This window comes from Mesoplodon mirus (assembly GCF_964341445.2).
Source record: "Mesoplodon mirus genome assembly, chromosome: 5".
Taxonomy (NCBI): Eukaryota; Metazoa; Chordata; class Mammalia; order Artiodactyla; family Ziphiidae; genus Mesoplodon; species Mesoplodon mirus.
This window is the reverse complement of record NC_138980.1, coordinates 108,149,918-108,175,835: the sequence shown is the minus strand read 5'-3', so window position 1 is coordinate 108,175,835 and position 25,918 is coordinate 108,149,918. Positions and strand designations below refer to the sequence as shown.

Here is a 25,918-nt window from a genome sequence, read left to right as displayed (position 1 = left end):
GATCTGGGAAGACAACACATGCCGTGGAGCAACTAGGCCTGTGAGCCACAACTACTGACCCTGAGCATCTGGAGCTTGTGCTCCACAACAAGAGAGGCCACGACAGTGAGAGGCCCGCACACCGCGATGAAGAGTGGCCCCCGCTTGCCGCAACTAGAGAAAGCCCTCACACAGAAAGGAAGACCCAACACAGCCAAAAATAAATAAATAAATAAATAAATTAATTAATTAATAGAATTTTAAAAAAATCCTCATACATTTGGAGTCTCCTTTTAAAAATATTTTGCCATAAAAGGTTTAATTTTTCATTTGAAAACAAATATTTACCTATAATATACCATAATTAATATTATGAAATCAGGCAAAAAAATAAAATTGTCAAAACTATAAGCTAAGTGGTAGAAAATGCTATGTCCATCAGAAGTTATACTTCTTTAGGACAACAAAACCTCAATATTTCCATATACCAATGAGTTTGATATCTTCCTATCTTTCCAGTAGCTCACCTACTTACAGCTATTATCAGAACAGTCATTTCTGAACCCAATGGCCAATATTACTAATAATGAATTCAGTTTATGTATTTGCATATTTTTGAATCTTTTGGGGTAGTTCAACTTTTCAGGTGATGATATATTCAAAAACTGTTGCAAGAAAATAAAATTTCACTTTTATAATGGAAAGATTTGAATGGCTGAGGGTTCTTGTAGAGAACTCAAACTTAGTAAATATTTTGTTTATAGCCTGCTTCTCTGTAATAAAACAAATTATATTATCAGTATTCTGTTCAGAGTTGCCCCAATTTGTCGATATTGTAATGCCTCATTACTTCAGACTCCACATATTCAAACTAAAGAAAATATGTGTAGAAGTCAGCTTAAATATAATAGCAAACTAGTAATATGATTTGTTGTATATCTACTATGTATAAGGTAATTTATATACATCACCTTCCTTAATCTTCCTAATAACTCTACCAAACAGTTATTATCCTCATGTATAGGGGAGGGAACTTGGGTCCAAAGAAATGAACTAACATGTCCATGTTACATAGCTACCCAGTGGGTAGGGTATGAACCCAGACCTGTTTGGTTTTAAAACTTGAGGTTGCTGGACTCTTGATAAATGAATCAGTTACTGCATATAAAACATTGTAGAATGTAGAAATGATATTAAACAAAATATTAAAATGGTTATCTTTGGACAGACTGGATAGCCTATGGTTGATTTTTATTTTCTTCTTCATATTTAGCACTTTCCTATGTTTTGCAATAAGTACTTATTTTATATATAATTAGGAAAAGTAGTTTAAAAAGAAATTAGCTTTGCTCTCAGGACGTGTATGATCTCTTATTTTATTGGGTTGGCCAAAAAGTTCGTTCGGGTTTTTGGTAAGCTGCTATGGAAAAACCAGAACAAACTTTTTGGCCAACCCGATACACTTTCTATATGTCTTCATTTGAAACATCTTCCAACCTTAAAACTTCTCTCTTGCCAATTTGTATTTATAATTTCTTTCAAAGTCTGATTCAAACCTTACATAATTCCTAAATATCTCTCCATTGACCATTTCACCAAACTTTTTGTATTGTTTTGTGGTTTTTGTGCTTACAAATGCTGTTAAAAGGAAATCTGTTGTTTTGTATCATTTCAATATTGAATGTGTGTGTTATGTCCTTCATTGAAATCAGCTCTGGGGTAAAACAATAATGGAGAGAAACAGGTCAAACATTCAGATGGGGTTGGTGACCATGATTTTGAAGGATTCCCAATCTACATGGTTGCATGATCTTCTCTATTTAACCTCAGTAGAGAAGTTAATCAGTACATACAAAGACTGTCATTATAAAGGAATGCCATTTGATAACAATGATGGGGTACCAGAATGATGATGGTTCAGAGTTTTCATATGGCTGGCATAGATCTGTGATGCTTCCATATGTATGATAAGATTTCAAAGTGGTGACGGACAAGAGAAGAGTCACCTTTACAGTGGTAGTAAAGTTTAAGATGCTGTGTGATAGGATAATAGAAAACTTGATGCGCAAACTATAATAAGGTGAGAAAATTAACCTGAGTGAATAGGGATACACAGGACCAACATGAGAAATAAAGGAGGGAGAGTACAGACTGTAGTAAGTGATGCTAAAGTTTGGATTTAGAAGTTTTCCCATCAGGATGGCAGTGATCCCTGCAGGACTGTGGTGAGAAAGAAGCACGCACTGAATGAGTATGAGCACAGACACCAAACTTCCCATTTCTTTACATGTATTTTGTGGGCCCACAGTGTGTCTGATCCTGTGCTGGGCATCATGAAGGAGCAGAGAGACTGAATGATTGAACAGTCTCTCCTCTCAAGGAACAGTAATAAGAACAGGACCATAAGAAAGGGAGCGAGTAGAAAGATCACTGCTATATTCTAAGTGAAACATAACTATGACCTCAACAACAGAAAAGTAAATTATTGAGGGACCAATGTAATCTGGGAAATACTTCAGTGGTATTTCAAAAAGATAGAATTACCTTTAAAAAATCTAAGGGGAAAAAGGAAGAGGCTATGAAGCTATGGATCAAGATATAGCTTTATATTCTGTTTATGTCCCTATAAATCGTCATCAGGGACACAATAATAATTTGACATAATGAATGAAGTCTCTTATCCTAATCCACGATCAATCAAAGATGGGAACTATAATTTTTTAAAGTATGATAACTTTGTTTTTGAAATTTCCATTCCCCAACCCTGTTTTTAAATGTTCATTCTCCTGTAATGTTTCTGATCACTTTTTGTATAAGATTAAAAAAACAGTGTTTAATATTTCAAACAAGTATTAGCAGCCAATCTAATATTAATTATTGCCTTTTAAAGACAAGTTATGTTTGAAGAATTATATCTAAGCCAAACATCTGTAGATCAAATTTCAGCCACAGGCAAATTATAACAGTTGAGTTATAAATTCCTAAGAACAATGACTATAATAAAATATGAAAATATTATAAGCACTGCCAGAAAACATTACAGTAAAGCAATAAAACTAATCATACCTTACATGATCAAAAGAAAGCACACAAAAGTAATTTTGGACTCTCATTTGTCCCTTAACATATTTTAAAATAATACCTTTCTATCCTAAGGTCTCTTCTTCTTTATCTAAACACATACAATGGTTAGAGTTCTTATCTTATCTTTTTTCAGTTTCTTCAATAATAATAGTCCTGAGTGCCATTCTTCTTAAGACCAACATGATTAAAAAGGATTGAAAGAGGGCCTCCCTGGTGGCGCAGTGGTTGAGAGTCCGCCTGCCGATGCAGGGGATACGGGTTCGTGCCCCGGTCTGGGAGGATCCCATATGCCGCGGAGCGGCTGGGCCCGCGCATCCGGAGCCTGTGCTCCGCAACGGGAGAGGCCACAACAGTGAGAGGCCCGCATACCGCAAAAAGGAAAAAAAAAAAAAAAAAGGATTGAAAGATAGAAAAACCAACCCTTGGGAGGAAATCCACACAGAAATTTAGTTAGTAAAGGAAACATTTGGATCAAGTGATTTCTCCAGTGAGGAGGGTCTAATGCCTTTCATATTTATGGCTGGACTGTGGAATTAATGTGTCCACCAGTTCTAGCTCACCTGAAGTCCTACCATCCAATATCACTGTCTAGTCTAAAATAAACAGTTAATTAGCACAGTAAGTGGGGTATTCTGATTAATTAAAGATAATTATACATTCCACATATAACTGAACAAGTTTCAAAATGTTGCTCTATAATAAAATACATTTAACTGTAAACATCATTGAACCAAGAATCAAAAGATTTGAGTCCTGATCCTGGTCTGTCAATGCCTCTGTGACTCTGGGTGAGTCACTCAATCTGTCAAGAGGGATGGAGCTTATGTTCCTCATTTATAAAATGAGGTGAATGGATTTATTAGGCTCTGAGGTTTCTTCTAGCTATAAATTTGTTGTATTCTATAAAAATGGTAGGAGAAGGACATATTTCTGAACCCCCCAAATTAACTTTTCCATGGACTATTTCGTTTGTCAATACCATCATTGTTCCTGTATCCTGGACTCTCAGAGCTATTTTTAATTCTTCCCTTTTCCCTTCTCCAGGACAGCCACGTGAAAGCTAAAGTAGAATCTGTAGCTTAGCAAGAAATATTATGTGAAAAGAGGAAACGTGAGGCAGAAAGACGTTCTCTTATGGTAATAGGTAGATGCCCTGTACTGATGCTCCATTCTCCAAACTGCACCTCCCTAAAATATTCTAAAAAGCAATCAGCCCATATTTCTGGGTTCCTTTGAATTGACACACTCTTTACTCAACAAAAGATGTCTGAGATGAACTGAGTTTGGGCATTATGCCTCCACAAGGAAAAAGGTGACATTACAGCCATCATGTATCCTTGAGCTATTATTCTTGGTATCTTTTATATTATTTGTATTATTGTTTGTATTTCTTGTTTGGTTTGAGTTGCTGATTTGATAAAAAAAAAAAAAAAAAAAAGCAAACTGAAATTTGAACCAGGTAGTCATTCTTAAATCTGGACCAGCCTTTTCTTCTGGCCTGGTTCATTTTAACTTTTCCATCCATATTTAGTCACAAAGTAGTCTTCTCATATCATTCACAAAGTCCTGCCAACTTTATATAATTCAAAATTTAACTTTTACTAAATCTTGACAACTTTATGTAGTTATAAAGTTGTACAAAAGAATTATTATTTTACCTCTCATATATGTTGGCTTGTTTACTGCCATATATATTTAACAGCTTTCCCCAGAACCATTATAAATTTCATTCATTATGAAGCCTATATAATTTCCAAAAACAAATTTTTTTAAGGCTCGATCTTCCCCTGTGATATTTCAGAGTTGCCAAAAATTTCTTTTTATCAATTACTAAGAGTTGAAATTTTAATGTTCTAGCCTCCCCTAAAGACTGAGAAACAACTCAAATGGATCTCCATTTGTTGACAGTCATTTCAAATACCTAATACATTAAAGTCTTATATTAGGAAATAATGAACTTGTTTTATTCAATTTATACTGCTATGCTTTCTACTAATTATTTTGGAAGTTCTGATTATTATAATTATATGAGCTATAATATTGATATACATCCAGTAAGTACTCATATTAACATACTACAACTATTAAAATCCCCTTTGATAAAATATAGAACACTTCACTGTAACTCCTCTATTAGTAATTTAGATATGTGTATGTATGAAATAGAAACTGACAGGATCAGTTGGAATACACTATTGCAGCTTGACAGGCAAACAGAATTAATTGTCATATGCTTTACTCACCAAATTGACATTGCTTTATTTTTCAGTGTACCTTTCTTTCCAGAAAATATTTTCATTTTAATAACTCTTTATAATCTTCAATATGCAATCTTCATCATCTCTTGCTTTAATACAACAGTGAAACCAAGATAATTAAAAATGAATTTAATTTCAGCATTCTTTTATAACTTGGCACTTGTATATTTCACATGATTTAAAATCATAAAACACAGATGTAGAGAACAAATGTATGGACACCAAGGGGGGAAAGTGGGGTGGGGGGATGGTGGTGGGATGAATTGGGAGATTGGGATTGACATATATACACTAATATGTATAAAATAGATAACTAATAAGAACCTGCTGTATAAAAAAATAAATAAAATTCAAAAACAATCAGTTTAAGACTAAAAAAATAAATTTAAAAAAGTCATAAAATTATTATATATTTTGAGATTAGAACTAAATAATGTTGCAAATCATGGGGCTGTGATTTACTAATGAATTTTCAAGTACAGTAAAACCTTAGTAATTTGGAAAACAGTACATCTGCATTAGAAAGTTTAAGTTATGGAGCACTTTTTAAAAGGCAGTTGTATTATGTAGCAAGTGGGAATAATAAATAGCTTATGAGATGTCAATTATATTTTTAAGGAACTCTTTAATAATTAGGCAAGAATGCTTTGAACTTAGTACGTACTTTGTATCGAAATGGGTGCTTCTAAAGGAGTTATAGTTCTTAAAGTATGTTCCAAGAGTTGAAGAATTTCTCCTAAAATGTTAATATTATTGATTAGCTAGTCAGATTAATGTGATACTATTCTCCTAAATTTTAATAATATTATTCATTAACATCAATTTGATGAATACATCTATCCATTGAAATACCCTTTTATGACTTTCAGGGCTTTGCTCCATCAGTTATCATCAACTAGTCCTACAACATCAATATTCCTTTCAGTTGACTATAAACATGTTCAAGTTTCTTGCTTTTTAGAAACCAACAAAACCCTCCCTAGGATCCCCTTCTTTTCATAGCCCGGCATCTCAAAATAGCAGTCCATATTTCTTAATCTCATGTTCTCATCTTTCACTTCTCAACCCAGAATAATCTGGTTTCAGCCTCCATCCTTTTACTGAAACTGACAAAATATTTTTCACTTCCCATCATACTCAATCTCTGCACTATTTGGTACTGATAGCTACTCATTCCTTGAAGTTGTCTTCTCTCATCAATTTTCCTAAGTATTATACTTTCTTAGTTCTCTTCTAGTTTCTCACATCATTTATTCAGAGGCTGCTGGTAGGAGGCCCCACTTTGGTTAGCTGGCCAGTTCACATTTCTTTTTTTATCTGATATACAGTATCAGATGTACAATGGTGGTGCATTTTCTATGCTAAAGGACCCAGCTTTCCTGGTCATAACTAATTGATTCAGGGTTAGAAATCTGAGCCAAGCTGAACCATCAGATGCATACTAAATAAATTTTGAAATCTGGAATGAAGGCAGGGACAGGGAATCACTGGTAGTAAACCAATCACGGTACTTCCAGCCTCCCAAGAAAAGATGCATGGATTTTTTTGGCTGAGGCCCCTGTAATTGCCCAGTTCCTGTCCTCCTCTGACTGACTGATTGCTCATACCGTTTCCTTTTGGTTCTGTGAGATACATATAATAAATCCTTTCCCTGCTCAACTGCCCAACAGCCACTTTGTTTGTTTGTTTGTTTAAATTGACCAGAGTAGTTTTTATTAAACTAATAAACATCTTGATTGGCTCCTCTCTCATCTCTGTCACTGAACACTGATATTCACCACAGAGTTCTTTCTAAACTTGCTTCTCATTTTAAATACTTTCCTTGAGCATTTTTCATTCAAAGCAACTGCTTCCTTTTATGTAATGTTACTGTAGTAGATTTATTTTACTTAAAATATTGTTTTATTTTTATTCATTGGATTTTCTCCTCAGACCTCAAAAATCTTTTCCTATTAGTTTCATTTTTCAGTCTTCCCAAATCTCCTTATTTCCCTTGCCTGAGTTGGGAAGCGGACTATGGAAATTTCTCTTTTGCTTCTCTTCCTACCCATCTCATGCTGGAGTTACTGGTCCTCTTCCTATTCTGCATGCTTTCCACAACCTCTTTCATTTATTATCTTGATGCTGAAAATTCAAGGTCTATGTCTCTAATTCTCTAAAACCCCACACATACTTCCAAGCACTCACTAGACAATTCCACTTTGCTGATCCAAAGGTCCCTTCAACTCAACATGTTCAACATTTAATTCAAAATCTTTTTCTTGGACTTCCCTGGTGGCTCAGTGGTTAAGAATCCGCCTGCCAATGCAGGGCACACGGGTTCGAGCCCTGGTCCGTGAAGATCCCACATGCCGCGGAGCAACTAAGGCCGTGCACCACAACTACTGAGCCTGCGCTCTAGAGCCCGTGAGCCACAGCTATTGAAGCCCGTGCTCCACAACAAGAGAAGCCACCGCAATCAGAAGCCGGTGCACCGCAACGAAGAGTAGCCCCCGCTCGCTGCAACTAGAGAAAGCCCGCACACAGCAATGAAGACCCAACGCCGCCAAAAATAAAAATAAATAAATAAATAATCTTAAGAAAAAAAAATATTTTTCTTAAAATAACTTTTCTTCCTATGTCATAGGGTCACCACCTACCCAATCTCCCTCTCCCATGCCTAGTATTTTAAATCAGGAGTCAGCATACTATGGTGCAGTCTGTTTTTTCTATGGCCTACAAGCTAAGGACAGTTTTTACATTTCTAACACGTTGTAAAAATTAAAAAAACAAACAAAAAAGAATATACTACAGTGGCCATATGCTGTCCACAAATCCTAAAATATTTACTATCTGGCCTTTAATAGAAAAAGTTTGCTGACCCCTGTTTTAAATGGTCATCATATTCTTTGACCCTTTCTCTTCCTAATATCTTAAATGGTCACCACTGCTCTCAAATTTGACTTCTCCTTCTTTCTGCACCAGCGCCCCAAATCTGGAACACTGTCTTGTCTCCAAGATACATAAATACATATTTGTGGTATAATAAATACATATTTGGTTTTTGCCACTCCTACCCCCTTCCTTACTTCGTCCTATGGGTCTCTTCCATTTGGCTGTTCCCGAGTTGTATCCTTTTTAATAAAATTGTAATCAGAAGTATGGCACTTTCCTGAGTCCTGTGAGTCATTCAAATGAATTACTGAACATGTGGGAGCTGCTGAATATGTACTCAGCCAGGCAGAAGAGGGTATCCCTGGAGACCTCACTTGCTCATGTCTGAAGTGGGGGCAGTCTTGCAGGACTAAGCCTTTCACTTGCAATGACTGTGCTAACTCCAGGTAGTTAGTGTTAGAACCGTTGAACTGAATTGTAGGAAACCTGGGTGATATCCACCTTGCACACTGGCATTAGGCTTCTCATGTTACAAACCAATTCAGATCATTTCACTACCCTGCCTAAATACCACTAAAGGTTTTCCACAATGCATAGGATAACTCCAGGTTCTTCACCTAGTTTTATATATATGTATTCATCATATTTATTTATATTTTTCTACTATAACTGTCCTTGGTTGACATCTTGAAATAGCCTTTTGCTATAACTCCTTCTACTAAGAATGCTTTCAGTAGATCATGTTTATGGAAGGCATTTACTTCATTAAAGTAGATAATACTATTTATAGAAAACATATAACTATACTATACTATAATAACTGTGAAAAGGTAAGAAAATATATTTATGGTGAAAAATTGGATTTTACATTTATTTATGCTATCAAATAACATTTAAATGTGATACCTTAAAACTCTTTCTAGTTTCCATCTACCAAAAAAGGAAATCAGATAAAAGCAATCTTTAAGGACCCTTCTAGTTTAAAAATTCTATTATTTTAATCATGTGATCTATTTCTTTAATATTTAATTTTCTGTTATCCTGCCTTTGCAGTATACTTTTTAATTCTGTAGTTCAATAGAGGGATAATTTGTTGTTGGTTATAAATAAATTCATATGAAATGACCTGAAAACCTATTTAAAAAGCAATCAGTGAAAGTAAATATTGGATTTCTTCATGTTAAATCTGAAAATCCATCACTATTCTTGCTCTTTACTTTATTTGCTGCTTAACATATCTCAACAGTGAATCTATCATATCAACATAGTCATCATGATCCAAGCTGCAAATAATAGAGAGTGTCAGTGTCAATTTTGCTTTCTCACACTTGCTTCCCTTCACTTCATCTGATTTTAATAATCCCTGTCAAACCACAAACAGTCCAAATTACCTTCATGACACAGAAGCTTTCAAGGAGCAGACAGAATCTCAACTTTCATTTAGCAACTACAAAAGAAAGCTGTCCAGCTGGACAAATATTATCTCCACACTTGACAATCTCTACAGTTAAGCGTGCATTTTAATTTTAACTAAACCTGCCAGGAGTTTGATATGAGCTTCTTGTTTTGTGTAGACTGACTCATAGGATTATCAGACCAATGACTGTAATTGTGATGAAAGAACCCAGTATTTTTCTACTAAAAGATGAATCATATAGCAAAGCTGAGGGACCAAAATGAACATATAAGAGGCAATGTGGAGGCATGGATTATAGAAAGAAAATTACTTAAATTAGGTGCTTTAATTACTAAATAAAGTCTAAAGATACAGAACACATTCTTTGAAAGAACTAATAAATAAAAATAAAATGTAAAAACATTAAAATTTTATGCATAGATACCATTGAGAAACAATCCTAAGAATGAAAAATAAAGAGATTTTTTTAAATTGTTTTGGATTGACTCAACTTCAAAGTCAAATTTCTAGAATAGTTCTATGTGTGAAATTATAATAAAACTGACATTCTTGACAAGATATTAGAAAGTTCACTCTATACTAATCAACATGCCCTTGTACACACAATGTGAAACTTTGAAAAAAGTCAGAGTAAAAATGAATAATGATAATAAGTTGGTAGAGGAGTAGTAGAATAAATGTTACCTGCAAAACTATACATAAACTATTATATCTTTGAAGCTTAATTTATTAAACTTAAATCTAAAAGTTTCAAATGGTAAGATATTTCTGGGAACATTTCCTAAGCTAGGCATGAATTCTTCCTATAGTTATAGAACCTCGAAATTGCCAAATGTCAGTCTTCCGTCCAACCTGCTACACTCCACACTGGTCCCAGGCACTTCCTTCTCCAAAGGAAGTGTTATTAAGGCACTGTTTCTCCCTAAATCTGTCCTGGACACCACAGCTCAGTTTCCTTTACCAGTCTCTTTTTCTGTCTCTTTCCTGTGGTCCTCTGACTGAACAATTTCATCTGTATCCATGTCTTCTGCTACAACTTGTGTTTGGAGCTCCTGTTCTAACTGTCCAGCTCCACACTGGATAACTCCCGTGGATGTCCCACGGGCACCTAAACTCAACATGCCCCAAACAATTTTATTATCTTCCCTCTAAAAGGTCTTCATTTTCTTGAGGTCCCTCTGATAGTTAACAGCACCACTATCAACCTAGGCACTCATGTCAGAAATGTGGGAGTCATCCCCCATGTTCTAATGTTCTCTCACCAGTCCCATAGCCAGATGGTTAGTTTGCCTTCATATTTGTCACCTCCAACCCTGTTCTCATATTGCTTCTGTGTAAATCCAAAATCCAAACTGCTGGATTAGTACAGCAGTTTGCTAAAGTGTTTCCCTATTTTTTGCATTATCTCCTAATTCATTCTCTATCCTACCACCAGAATGATCTTTGTAAAGATTAGAGAGGAATCAGTGTTTATAGCAAGATTTTAACTCTAAGTGACTGGTAGAAAAGACATACTCTTAAGCGAAAGAGAAAAATCAGAGGAAAGAGTTAATTTTTAATTTGTAGGGGGAAAGGGAGTGTTCATTTTGGAAATAATGAATTTGAAGTATAAGAATTACAATAAAGCAATCATTTGAAAAGGGGAAAATGGGATTTGGGAAGGAGAGGATGAAGCATATATACATCAAAGGATTATAGAATTTATTCATCCAAACTAGGACATTTTTTTTTTGGAGTAAAAAGGGTACTGAAAATAATTTAAATTATGTAATTTTTTGAGATGGATACTTACAAATCAAGTAAGCAGCTTTATAATATTTGTGGACCTATGTAATACTTATATTCAAAATAACATTCTTTCAAAAAATTCCTATATCTATGCCCATTGAAGTAAAAAAAAAATTATATTGTTTTAACATTAAAAAAATAAAAACAGATGATTCTTGGTACATTTCATATACTTTAATCAATTTCTTAGTTGTGTCTGCCTCTCACAGTTATTTTTCTGAAGAATGTATTTTTAAAAATATGATTGTATTATTTTTATAATTTTCCAAGATACAATTTATGGTTAGTAAATTTTAAGTGACACCTTCAAGTGACTCTTCTGTATACTCTTTCTCAGGTGCAAATCTACCTCGTAAATTTATTAAATTCAGAGCAAATTCACTAGTGGAAAATATCACCAATTTTAATTTTTAATAATGAAATACATAAATACTCTAGCCAAAATATTTTTACAGTTTCTATTTTTTTTTGCCTCTATGCAAAGTGCCTTTTTGGACTAATAACATAAGACAAATTTATCAAATAAATATATATGCTTTTTTTCAATGTTTTGCTAAATTTATTTATTTATTTATTTATTTAACATCTTTATTGGAGTATAATTGCTTTACAATGGTGTGTGAGTTTCTGCTGTATAACAAAGTGAATCAGCTATATGCATACATATATCCCCATGTCCCCTTCCTCTTGCGTCTCCCTCCCACCCTCCTTACCCCACCCCTCTAGGTGGTCACAAAGCACCCAGCTGATCTCCCTGTGCTATGAGGCTGCTTCCCACTAGCTATTTATTTTACATTTGGTAGTGTATACGTCAGTTACTCTCTCACTTCATCCCAGATTACCCTTCCCCCTCCCCGTGTCCTCAAGTCCATTCTCTACATCTGTGTCTTTATTCCTGTCCTACCCTTAGGTTCATCAGAACCATTTTTTTCTTAGATTCCATATATATGTGTTAGCATACAGTATTTGTCTTTCTCTTTCTGACTTACTTCACTCTGTATGACAGACTCTAGGTCCATCCACCTCACTACAAATAACTCAATTTCGTTTCTTTTTATGGCTGAGTAATATTCCATTATATATATGTGCCACATCTTCTTTATCCATTCATCTGTCGATGGACACTTAGGCTGCTTCCATGTCATGGCTATTGTAAATAGTGCTGTGATGAACACTGTGGTACATGACTCTTTTTGAATTATGGTTTTCTCAGGGTATATGCCCAGTAGTGGGATTGCTGGGTCATATGGTAGTTCTATTTTTATGTTTTGCTAAATTTAGGTACTGCAAACTTGTAGGCTTTTCCAGGTTAACTTCATTCTGAACCATAATATAAATTTATTCAATTAAAAATATGAACTCCATCAAAATATTTTCCCCATAGGAGTAGGTATTTCAAAACACAATTATGGAATTTCACAATTAAATTTTATACATCATTCTAGTTCTTATAAATTTATTTGTTCAGTTTCCCATTTGATTTCACGGAGAAACATTTCGAAGTCCTCCTATTTGCAAGCTTTGTGTTCAATAATTGCAATTCCCTAAAAGTTTCACATAAACTGAATTTTTTGCCTTCCACTTCTTTTTTTTTTTTTTTTTTTTTTTTTTTGCTGTACGCGGGCCTCTCACTGTTGTGGCCTCTCCCGTTGCGGAGCACAGGCTCCGGACGCACAGGCTCAGCGGCCATGGCTCACGGGCCCAGCCGCTCCGCGGCATGTGGGATCCTCCCAGACCGGGGCACGAACCCGTATCCCCTGCATCGGCAGGCGGACTCCCAACCACTGCGCCACCAGGGAGGCCCTGCCTTCCACTTCTTAAATGCTTTGACTAAAAATTTCCAGCAGATTTTGCAGAAATTGCACCAAAATTTAGAGAATATTTTTACGAAAGTATTTAATACCATGGTAGGATATTTTCACTGATTTACAAACTTACTCTTCAAAGTCTCAAAAATTTCTAAAATCCTACATCTGTGTCTTTATTCCTGTCCTGCCCTTAGGTTCATCAGAACCATTTTTTTTTTTAGATTCCATATATATGTGTTAGAGAGAAAGTGTATACTGCCATGCTTAAATTATTTTTATTTTATCAGATCAATCTAACCATAAACATTTCCAGGCTGGGGACTTCCCTAGTGGTCCAGTGGCTAAGACTCCACACTCCCAATGCAGGGGGCCCGAGTTCGATCCCTAGTCAGGGAACTAGACCCCACAGGCCACAACTAAAGATCCTGCATGCCACAAGGAAGATCGAAGATCCCACGTGCCACACCTAAGACGGGGCACAGCCAAGTAAATAAAATAAATAAATAAATATTTAAAAAAAATTTCCAGGCTGGTTATTTCATGTATGTATAAACATATTTGTACTCTTTTAGAACTATATCTTCTATTTAGATTGGTAGATTTTATAGATTTCTTAGAGGCAATTATGAATTGCACAAATATGTGCATCACAACATATTCTAAGTATAGTTCTCTCTATAGGTTCTAAATTTATTCCAAAAATTTTATGATGTTATGTTCTACCTCAACATTTTTTTTTTTTTTTTTTTTTTTGTCTGCACAGGATCTTAGTTCCCCGACCAGGGATGGAACCCACGCCCCCTGCAGTGGAAGCACAGTGTCTTAACCACTGGACCGTCAGGGAAGTCCCAACATATTTTTAATATCACCAAGACCAAACAATTTTATCATGTATGTTGCAGTTTGTAACTCAATTTACAATAAATAGTATTCACAATAATGTCAAGTGTTTCACCTTTTACAGAATGAACTTCTAAATGCTTTACTTTGATGCCATGTATTAGACAAGAAACTTGAACCATTACTGGAATTAATTGAATTTTTTTACTAGAAATATCCAATGATATGAGGTAAAAGTGGCATCATTTAAGTGTTAGTAAAGTTCTTTTAATAGAGCCAATACATTAATAGCTATTGTTTCACCTTTCATACATGCACAAGAAAACCTGAAGCTGAAGATGAGAGAAATTAATTTAGTACAGTCACTTGATCTAAATGAAAAGTCATGTTTCATAAAGTGGTACACAAATGTACCTTCTACAGCTAAATATTAAAATGTTGTATTTTCAGGCATGGTCTTAAGACTATGCAATAGATGTTGATGCTTCTATGTCTTCTTTTTTTTCTTTAGCATTTATTTTTATTTATTTATTTATTTGTTTGTTTGTTTATTTGGCTGCACCAGGTCTTAGTTTTGGCACACGGGATCTTCCTTGCAGCATGTGGGGTCTTTAGCTGCAGCATGTGGGATCTAGTTCCCTGACCAGGGATTGAACCCGGGCCCCCTGCATTGGGAACACAAAGTCTTAACCGCTGGACCACCAGGGAAGTCCCTCTATGTCTTCTTGTTTTCATGTGTTCTTTGATATCATTATAGCCCCCATAGTGTGAGTTACATATTAATTCTTTTCGGCAAGTGTAATGAAATTTAGTACTATTAAATGTACACTGTTATTTTCTTTTGTTTTTTCTAAATCACTGTCACCAAAATGGTTATTACAAAATAAAAATGTGTTACCCAACAGTAAAATAAATAGTTGTAGATTTATATCATATGATATATAATAAAATCCTTGCAGCAATAGAGAGCTCAGATTGTATTCACTCTGGCAAAACTGAATAAAGGATGGGAAATGTGCAATCCACAGGCCAAAGTAACCACAGGGCTCAGTACAAGTGGCTGCGCATCAAGTGGCCAGCAGACCAGCAGCATAGAATAGTTCTGCCACCACCATCCCCTAAGATCTGAAGAAGCTAGCTGTATCTAACTGCTCGTGCCAGAGTGCATTTACTTTATCAGCAAGCACCCTTCCTGCTCTCCTTGAAAAAGATGTGTTAGCTTATATTACTTCTGGAAAGGAACTGGAAAAGATAAATGGGATTTGGCCAATTTAACCATATGTTAAAGTGAGAATTCTGTTCACTACACTGGTGTCTCACATATGAGAACATGCCAGGATGTAGACAAACAAGGTGTAGGTCTACCTAAACCTATCCTAGTTTATTTATATGTAACTATTAAATAATACTTCATTCAAAAATGAAAAATCTGAGGCAAACGCTAAACCAATGAAATACTGAGATAAAAGGCCTAAAATGGGACTATCCTGGGCAAACTGGATATATAATGTGACATCAGTACATGGGATATTTTAAATATCAATATAACATATATAAAATGAAAGCACATATATAAAAAATGACAATCTAGCTCTGTATGGCATGAGATGGAAAGATTTCCAGAATGCTATAGTATTTTATTTTAAAAAGTAAGTTGTAGAATTATATAAGCATCATGATACAGTATAATACTTCTGAAAAAAAGCCAATCATCCCCCAAATCAGGAAGGGTACTCAACAAGCTATCAATAGTGCTAAGCTGTGGGTGGTAGAAATAAAAAGGAACAGGGAAAAGGAAAGATTTACTCTTTATAATCTATTTTTGTTTGAACTTATTATAATGAGCATTACTTTTGATACAGGAGAGACAAACACAAAAAAAATATCACAAGGCATTAGCTAATTTAGTATCAACTGAGTGGTACAAGTAACAAATGATCTAGAAGTCCTGCAGAGGGACATTCCCTTTGGCAGAGGAAAATAGAGAAGCCGCCAAGAAAAAGGAAAATAAAGGTGGGAGCCCAGTGATCTTGCAAAATCCATAGCCTCTCAGGCCCCACAGTTGATGACACAGTCTCTCACTGTGTATAGATTGACGTGCTCTCCAATTCTGAGAATGATCCAACAACTAGTGAAGGGAGGACATAAGGAGCCTCAGCCAGACAGAAAGTAGAGAAGTAAATAATGAGTTGGTCTCCTGTTCATTTCCCTCTTCTTCTACAGTGTGGGCTCTTACTGACTTCTATTGCCAATGTGTAATCAGGTCCTTATCTTGAGGTTTCTTTGTATGTAGTGGGACCCTACTCCTAAACCTCAGCCACAGCTGCCTGCTCCACAATGATGAACCACAACCAACAAGGGGTCCTGGTAATTAAAATGGTGAGAACATCCCTGCAGCATATATAGGACTGCTTTGGGGAACTAGAACAGAAAATTCACAAATGAAAACAGCGAAAGGTAAAATAGGAATGCTATGGCCAGATGGGTATGCTAAGGTCGTTTTTCCTCCAGAAGGAAAATATTTGTACTTTTATCCTATACAAAACAGGGAGTCATAAAAAGTTTTTCACTAAGGCAGTACATGACTACAACTTTATAAATATTTATCAAACAGGGTGTTGAGATGATTTTGGTGTGGGGTGAGAGAAGAGATGTAGGATGATCAGTTAGGAGGATAGTGAATTAATCCAGATGAAGGTGATGATGAATAGGAAGAGGACGGGACCACAAGAAAAGGAAAGATAGCTTTTGAAATGACTTTCCAAGGTACGACTAGATAGTTTGGGGTCGCTGAGTGAGGCAGGCAATTATAGCTGAGAGAACACCAGCCAGGTGTTACATATCCTAGGCATCAAAAGCTTGGACTTGAGACCCAAGTCATCAGAGAAACCAAACAAGACGATGTGAAAATTATAGTCAGGATAAGAGGCAGAAAACTTGTGGATATGTCATTAGAAAGTAGCAAAGGGTAAAACCCAGGGTGTTCCTCTTCCTTGGCAATAAAAATGACTAATTATGACAGGAATAGCTAAGAAAAAGAGGTGGGTATTGTATAGAGCAGGGCATCTTGTTGTCAAAGGCTCTTACAGTCTTGAAGAAGGCAGCTATAGATACCATGCAGTGCACGCTCATGGTAGCCTTCAAGAAGCTAGCTGAGGAGCGGTGACTACTATGGGTGCCCATAAGGTTTCCTGCTGGGTAGGGCCACAGGATAGGCCAGGGTAGTAAGATGAGGCTATAGGGAAATTTACGTAGTAAGGGCTAAATTATTACAAAGGAATTCTGAAATTTTAATCTGGATGACAGAGAAGTAGTTTATGGATAGATTTTTAAAACTTAGGAGGAAAATGTTAGGAAGAAGGCATAGCAAATTCAGTTTTAGACATGACATTTTTTTTTTTTTTTTTTTTTCGGTATGCAGGCCTCTCACTGTTGTGGCCTCTCCTGTTGCGGAGCACAGGCTCCGGACACACAGGCTCAGCGGCCATGGTTCACGGGCCCAGCCACTCTGCGGCATGTGGGATCTTCCCGGACCGGGGCATGAACCCGTGCGTGTTCCCTGCATCGGCAGATGGACTCTCAACCACTGCGCCACCAGGGAAGCCCCTAGACATGACAATTTTGAATGCATTATACAAATGGTAATGTCCAGAATAGAGATGGGTTAGATATATGAGGGGAATGCATGAGAAAACATAGTGTTCACACAGAAATTCAGGAGACCAAGACTCAGACAGTATGTTTCAAACTTTTTGAACTATGACCTACAAGGTTAAAAAAGTGCATTGCAATCCAATGCGTAGGTGTACACACATATCTTAAAGAAAAGCTCCATGAAACAGTGCTTATCCTTAATACTTGCTTTGATATTTTCTATTCTATTCCTCCTTCTCCTTCTTCTTCTCCTTCTTCTTCTTCTTATTCTTTTTTTAAATGTTGCCCAAAGCCTCTATATTGATTTCAGCACCTTCCTTTTGGCTTAGAGAATTTTAGATTAAAGAGACCTTTGTGATTATTTTGTAGAACCACCTGCAAAGATATGACTGATAAATCCAGAAGATATATTCTTTGAGAAAGAGTAAAAATGAGAAATGCAGAAAATTAAAGATCACTTGGGAACCACTAACGGGGGTAAGGAAAAGGCCAAAGAAGATAGAGAAAGTAGGTCATAGGATAGAAAAAACTAGTACCAAAGAGGACAATGTTGCAAAAAGGAATGGGTGGTCAACAAAAGCTTTTTTCAGTTCATGTCTTTGCCTCTACTGCAGTATTTCTCAAAGTGTAGTTGAAGACACTAATTTAAGCAGAATTACCTTGGCCACTTGTTAAAAATTCGAATACCTGGGTGGGCCTCATCCCAGGCCTAGTGAACTGAACTTTTTGGGTGTGTGTCCTGGAATTGACAATTAAAAGCTTCCCAGGATATTCTTTCCACCAAGGATTTTTATCTCAGTGCCTTTCACAAATCAGCTTTCAAAATGGTATTTTATATAGGAACATGAAATCTCACTTCACATATTAGATGTATTCTTAAATAGTTGCTAAGTAAGTACTTGCACACTAAACCATTATTCCCCCTGAAGACCACCGTGATTAACTTCAGAATTATGTCCACCCAGAAGGAAACAAACAAGCTTCCAAAGCATTCAGCCTTCAAATAATCATTCTTCATCCTGATTTTTCTGTACTACTTATGCCAGTGGCTGGCCAAATGGGCTTACAATCCTCATTATCTTTATTCAGTTTAAAAGCATATACTATATTTTAAAATTCGCTATACTGTTACATATTTCATTTTGATTTTGAATTGAGTGCATTGGACTTAACTAGTTAAGTATCCCAATCAAGTGGCATTTAGCAGAACTCACAGGCAGGAAGTGCCACAAGGAGAAAGTTTTCAGAAAAATACAAAAACTAAAGTTTATCATTTGGACTCTAACACCAAAGATAACCCTTTATGTGGTAAGCCCTACTAACAAAAATATTTGTCAAGTTATTACCAATTGATAACCAAGAAGTATGAGATGTGACTCTAAGATAAGAATCATAACTAACAACAACTACTACTACAGTAGATAACAGTTATTCACTTATCTCATATCAGGCTCTGTTTTAAAACCTTTCCGTGGATTAACTCATTTCATCTTCACAACGATCCTGTTAAGTAAGTACCGTTTTAGACCTTATTTCCCAGATGATGCAGCTGAGATGCAGAGAGCTGTGTAACCCTCCTAGGGTCCCACAGCTAGAAATAGGAGCTGAGATTCAAACATAGGCATCCGGTCTAGAGTCTGTACTCAAAGGCAGTGTGCTACAATGTGATTGCAAGAAAGTCTCAGATGTTTAAGTAGTTAGCTGCCCAGCAGAGAGGAAGACTTGCTGTTTATGGTCTGGGATTTTTTCTTTTTCTGTTCTTTATACAAGTGATTTCAAGATAACTTGGGTCTATAGTGGATCCATGTTCACATTATGCATGATAATGTGATACTGGGCTGGAGCCTGAGAGTCTGCATTTCTAACAAGTTCTCAGGTAATGGTGATACTGCTGGCTTGGGGCAACATTTTGAGTAGCGGGGGCTTAGAGTATGAGATCTGGAGTAACAATGCTAGTGTTGGAATCCTAGCTCCATTACTTACTAGTTTTATAACCTTCTCCTTGTGTGCCTCTACCATATCTGTAAAATAGTGAGAACATTAAAGTGTTGTCATGAGGATTACATGAGATAATCCATGGATACTACTTAGAACATAGAACATATTCTATGATACTACTTAGAACATATTCACTGGAACATAGAAAGCACTCAATAAATATTATCTCTTAATCTTATAGAAAACTATTAAAAGCATATATTGTATCCCATTAGAAAGCCATTTATAGAACTGACTGACACAGCAGAAATACTAAATAAAATTCTATCATTTTTTTCCAGGCAATCACTAGAACATCACTGTACACTGAAGGACATTTAATATATAAGTTAGACCCACTATCCAACTTTATTAATTACATAAATCTGAAACTACTCTAAATGAATTTGTATAAAGCTGGCTTTGGTCTATACTATTTAAAGAGATTATTTTGTTTCTATGCCAGAAAACTTTTTTATATTGCAGGTGTATACTGAGTTCCAACTCATTTATTTGAATAGCTTTCTCTGAATTTAGAAACAGGCATTTTTGTTTTAAAAATTTTTACCAAATAGAAATCAGAACTAGTATTGGTATGAACAATAATAATGATTTTAAACATTTGTTTAAACAAGGGCACTAGCATAGTTTAGATGAATTTGGATGAGTTAGTCAAAACCTTTACAGACAACTGTATACATTTTCAAACCACTGTACAATGCAGCATAATTACCTCTTGCTATTGAGGGCTGAGGCTTAGAAAGAATATTACTTGTCAGAATTGTGATGATTTAACAGTGATGTGATATGGGAGAGTTCAGTGGGGAAGAAAAGTAAAGTCAGAACCAGAAATGAAAACTGTTAAAAATTTCTCAAATTCAACACTGCTTGAAAATTAAAGAGATAGAAGGCAGTGAATGGAATACAACTAGGAAAGAAAGATTAATGTCCCCCCCAGTCATTGATAAAAACCAAGAAGGGTAAAACCTGCAGGTTCAATCAAGGAGGAGATGAGAACTATGAAGTGTTTTAGGTTGGCCAGTATCTTTATGAGTCAGCAAGAAAAGATCAGTAAATAATTTGCCTCTTTTCACCGTTTATTTCTCAAACACAGGTGATGAAAAAGACAATTGTGGGACAGATTCTGATATGTTTATTTTTCTAAATTAAAACTATATTCAACATATGACCTGCCCTGTGAGATCATGAAAGATGAGAATCAAGGAAAAGGGTGGAATTTGGGTGGGGAGATTATTATTTCCCTCCTCTCTCCCTTTCTCTCTTTCCTTGCAGAATGGGGTAAGGAAGGCTCCAGGCTCCTCCTTTAATGTCCAGTGTGGTACTAGAATTATTTTTAACATTCAGCACAACATATCAGATTTTTCTCTACATTTTGCTTTGTATAACAAGTGTTACTTTAAAAAAATAAGATTTTAGGGCTTCCCTGGTGGCGCAGTGGTTGAGAGTTCGCCTGCCGATGCAGGAGACGCGGGTTCGTGCCCCGGTCTGGGAGGATCCCACGTGCCGCGGAGCGGCTGGGCCCGTGAGCCATGGCCGCTGAGCCTGTGCGTCCGGAGCCTGTGCTCCACAACGGGAGAGGCCACAACAGTGAGAGGCCCGCGTACCACACAAAAAATTAATAAATAAGATTTTACCCCCCAAAAAATCTGCTTAAAAGTGCTTCTATAAAGGACTGGCATACGGAAAAATTTAAGGCAGGATTACATATACTTAATTATACTGAATAAGGATTCTTCTATTGAAATAATTATCAGGTTTAACTTGTACTTCTAGTGAAAAAAAAATTGTTGGAATTGTGATTCTTAACATCTAGAGATGATAACCAACAACATCAGATGGTTTGGATTAGAGGAACAAGAAAACAATTATACCAATATCATGTTTTGTTATTTGGGTTTACAATGGTCTGAAACAAATTCCTGAAAAACAGAAATTTACCAAAATGCATAAGCTAACTTTTTCCACTTATAAGGCAGGTATTAGCTGTCTCTCAATACCAGAGAAGCAAGGAATTCCACTTCAGTGTGACCTATTTATGCCTCTTAGATTCATCATATGCATTTTTTAATGACCTTGAACCAAAGGAAATGTAGAAACCTATTTGAAAAGCTGACATTAAGGTTGTGACACCAACCAAAACAACAAGAGAATCTAAAGTTAAACTGACACACAATCCCCAAATCAGTCTGTTACACTCCTAATTTAAAAAACAGTTACTATATGAAATAGTGATGGCATGTCAGCCTCTGCTTTGAAACTCCTGAATTTTGTCATTTGGTGTTTGTGTCACAACCTTAATATTATTTAAATATACTTTTTAATATCTATTATTTAAAAAATATCTTTGAATTGAAGATACTCTAGCTTTGAAGAAGCCAACCTCAAAGCACTGCATGCCACTTTTATTAGAAGTGGTGCATAAAACATTTCCTGTTGACAAATCTAATTCATTAAAAGGTGAGATGGATGCATTTTAAAATAACTGGCTGGCATCATTATCTGCAACACCTTTTATAAATTATTCCTCTTTTCCCTTTTGACTGAACTTGTCACAGTTCCCTTTCAGCGTCTGAGTGTTATGCCTCATAGTCAATGCTTTCAACATGTTTAGACAAGTCATAAGTTAAACAAGCAGTGGTACTTTATTTTCTAGAAATGAGAAAGGGTAACTGAAATACAGATTATTTCAGTCAATTCATTGATTTTTAACTAAAGACAAGTAAAGTCAGTTAGTGGTGGTTTCATCTTACACAAAGGATTTAAAAATAAAGCTATACTGTTTGAGTAGAAGGGAGAATTTGAAAGAAAGGAACATAAAGAGAGATGCTGGCAGCCCTGCTGCACTATTGTGCAGAAGACTTAGTTTAAAATTGAATTGTGCTTCCCCTGACATCGGAGATCAGGCACATCATAAGGCTGACAGCTGGCTGGCACACTACCTTCCTAAAGGAAAATGCTAACTGCATCTCTCTTAGAGGCCAAAGGAATAGAATTATAGAAGCTTTCAAGCAAACTGGGGAGGCAGAGTACAAATCATTTAAAATATGACAAAAACCATTTCTTACCTAATTTTGTTTCAGAAGACTATAAGAATGAGCTTGTCTTCTAATCCTAAGTAGGTGGTAAATTATTTCCTTACGAGTTGTCAGTAGAAGAGCTGCCCTTTAGTATCTTCAGCAGTTTTTTTCCACAAAATATACAAAGCACACCTATAAAATAATTAGATACAGCTTTATCACTGCCACATGGAGGGGGCATAGTCACAACATTAGTCATCTACATTGGCAATGACAGTACTATCATTGTTATAATACACAGACTTGATCCAAGAGATGCTGGAAACACATAAAGACATCCTGAAGTTGGGATACCTAAGAAAACCTTATCAACAAGATGATTCATAGATTATAGGCAAATGGATAACGGATGCACCTAGGAAAACAATATTCAAAACATCCCTTTTATTTTCATTGATTTTTCAAATGTTCCTAAAGAAACGTAGATCACAGAGAGTAAGGGATGGCTGCACCATATGAAACAAGCAATACCTTTCAATACAATTATGTTTTTCTTGTTTAATTGCCAGTTGCCCCAGAACTGTTAACTAAAACCATCTTTGGGGTTTCCCTGGCGGTCTAGTGGTTAAGACTCCATGCTTTCAATGCAGGGGGCTGGAGTTCAATCCCTGGTTGGGGATCTAAGATAATACATGCTGCGTGGCATGGCCAAAATATTAAAAAAAAATTTTTTTAATTAAAAAGAATCTTTCCCAACTCTTCCAGGTTATATTATTAAAGTAAATTCTGATTCAGTTGATTTGGGGTTGGGATCTGAGATTCTGTGTTTCTAACAACCTCCCAAGTCAAGTCACCAAAGAGGTGGGTCTGTGGTCTAAACATTCACTAGTAAGGTTCCACCAATCTATTTGACTTTCCCTGCACCAAAATACACTGTTGTTATTCTTATTTTGTGGCCCTTTGTCTTTCTATTTAATTTCAAAATCTTTTGTCAACTATTCTCTCCTCCCTAACAAAATAGACAGTTAGGAATTTGATTGATCAAATTGGGCATCTGTAAAATCTTGAGTTTCCCAAGCCATGTGTATTGTATATCATTCCATTTATTAAGGTCTTATTGTCACAAAATAATGCATTACTATTTTCCCCATGGGAGTTTTGCACATGTCTTGTTATGTCAGATGTATTCCCAGGAACTTCATATTTTGAATGTTAGTATAAATAATATCTCTTTGCAAGGGGTTTTTCATGTTTTGTTTATATATGTATGTATTTGTACAATTTTTGTATATTGATGTGTTTATCCAGGATATTTTCTAAACTCTTATTTTTTTCTGTGGTTTTACATCATACATACATAATGAGTTTTACTTCTTCATTCTAAAATCTATACTTATTTCTTTATCTTGCCTTACTAAAAGAAAAAGAAAAGAAGTCAAATGATAAGTATATTACTTAATAGAAAAATCTATTTTATAATCTGTGATCAGCCAAAATGATCTCTTCATTAGGCTTAGGTCAACTAGAAAACTAATATGAAGAAGGTTCCAGATGCTTCTCTTGACATTTATTGATTGTTCTCATACTTCTTGACTTTCTCTGGTGTCTGATATACAAGTGCTTAAACGTTACTAACATCCATTGTCCCAAGCTGACTTCCAGTTGATACTTCATCAGAAACAGACAAAAACCCTCATGGACAACTTGGCCAGTCTAGGAACTAAATTTGAGCAAAACAGGAAACAGAGGAATTATAACATGAGACATGGCTCAGTTCGGTCTAAGAACAAAGTGGAGATGCCCACACTAGGGAGCCATTACAGAGATACAACATATTACCTACACTACAGAGCTGAAATCACAAGATTTCATGGAAAACCCATAAATAACTGAAATTGCTTTCTTGATAACAATGTCAGCCTGTTGGGTGAATTGCGCTTCTTGATAGCTTTCAGCCAATCAGTTCGACCACAGGAAAACATTAAGACTTACTGTTCCACAAACTGTCAATTTTATTAATATTGGTTACCTGAGGAAAGGTAAATGTGCTTGATGGTGGGATGGAGAATGGGGTAAAGAAAGAGAAAGATGCAGTAACTAAAATAATAATAACGATTACAATAATAATAATAATAATATAATCAATTGTTCTTCAAAAATGGGTTCAAAATCCACTAAAATAATAATCATGAAGAAATATAGCGATGCAGAAAATGCTGAAAAGGACAGATGAAAACAGGACCCATGCACACACGTACACATTACATTGCAACTGTTTAACAATATGTGCACAAAATTTTTGGTTAGGAAAATCAATAAGCATGTATTTTTCCCCCTTCTCCTCTAGAGATTTCCTTAACAAGATAAAAAAAAAGGTGTGTGTTGGGGTGAGGGAACAGGATGTAAACTCACAAAAATGAAGAGACTGAGAGAGGCATCACTACAAATTTGTACAAGATAAGACAGATGAAAGAGCTTTCATGGTAAAAACAGGTTGGAAAAAGCAAAACTCTAGAATGTGTGCAGAGAATGCTGCAATTAAAGGAACATCCTATATCATTGGCAGAAGTGTGGAGTAAGAAGTGAAGCTAAAGTATGCAATCAATTGACTGCCCGAGAAACACTGAATCTCCCTACCCTACCTTTTTGTACAGCAACTTCTTTTTTTTTTTCTTCTCTGTAGTTAAATATCTGACTGTGAGTAAAAAAAATAATAATAATAAAGTACATGGGAAAAGTGTTGTGTTTGAAGATATGAAATAACTATCTAGAAAATTAGGGATCAAAACAGATGGGAGGGAGGGGATTAGGAAAACATGGTGGAGTCGAAGGACTTGAGCTCACCTCCTCATATGAAAACACCAAACTCAAAACTAACTGTTGAACAACCACTGAAAAAAAGACTGGAACATACCAAAAAAGATATTCCACATCCAAAGACAAAGAAGCCACAACGAGGCAGTAGCAGGGGCACTTTCATCATATAATCAAATCCCATACCCGCTGGGTAGGCGAGCCACAAACTGGAAAATAATTATATCACAGAGGTTCTCCCACAGGAGTGAGAGTTCTGAGCCCCACACCAGGCTCCCCAGCCTGGGGGTCTGGCATCAGGAGGAAGAGCCCCCAGAGCATTTGGTATTGAAGGACAGTGGGCCTTGAGTGCAGTAGTTCCATAGGACTGGGGTAAAAAGAGACTCC

The 25,918-nt window shown here is 35.9% G+C and overlaps 1 protein-coding gene across 3 annotated transcripts in view; it reads right to left on the bottom strand.

Moving 5' to 3' along the window:
* KIAA0825 overlaps positions 1-25,918 on the bottom strand; it is a 406,374-nt gene that overhangs the window by 345,690 nt on the left and 34,766 nt on the right. For all 3 annotated transcript variants that reach the window (XM_082623469.1, XM_082623471.1, XM_082623470.1), the window contains exons 2-3: positions 22,766-22,909; positions 5,307-5,410 (exon numbers count right to left, since the gene is read on the bottom strand). In XM_082623469.1, coding sequence (XP_082479595.1) covers positions 5,307-5,362 — 56 coding nt within the window. In that variant the 5' untranslated portion in view covers positions 5,363-5,410; positions 22,766-22,909. The remainder of the gene's footprint in view (positions 1-5,306; positions 5,411-22,765; positions 22,910-25,918) is intronic.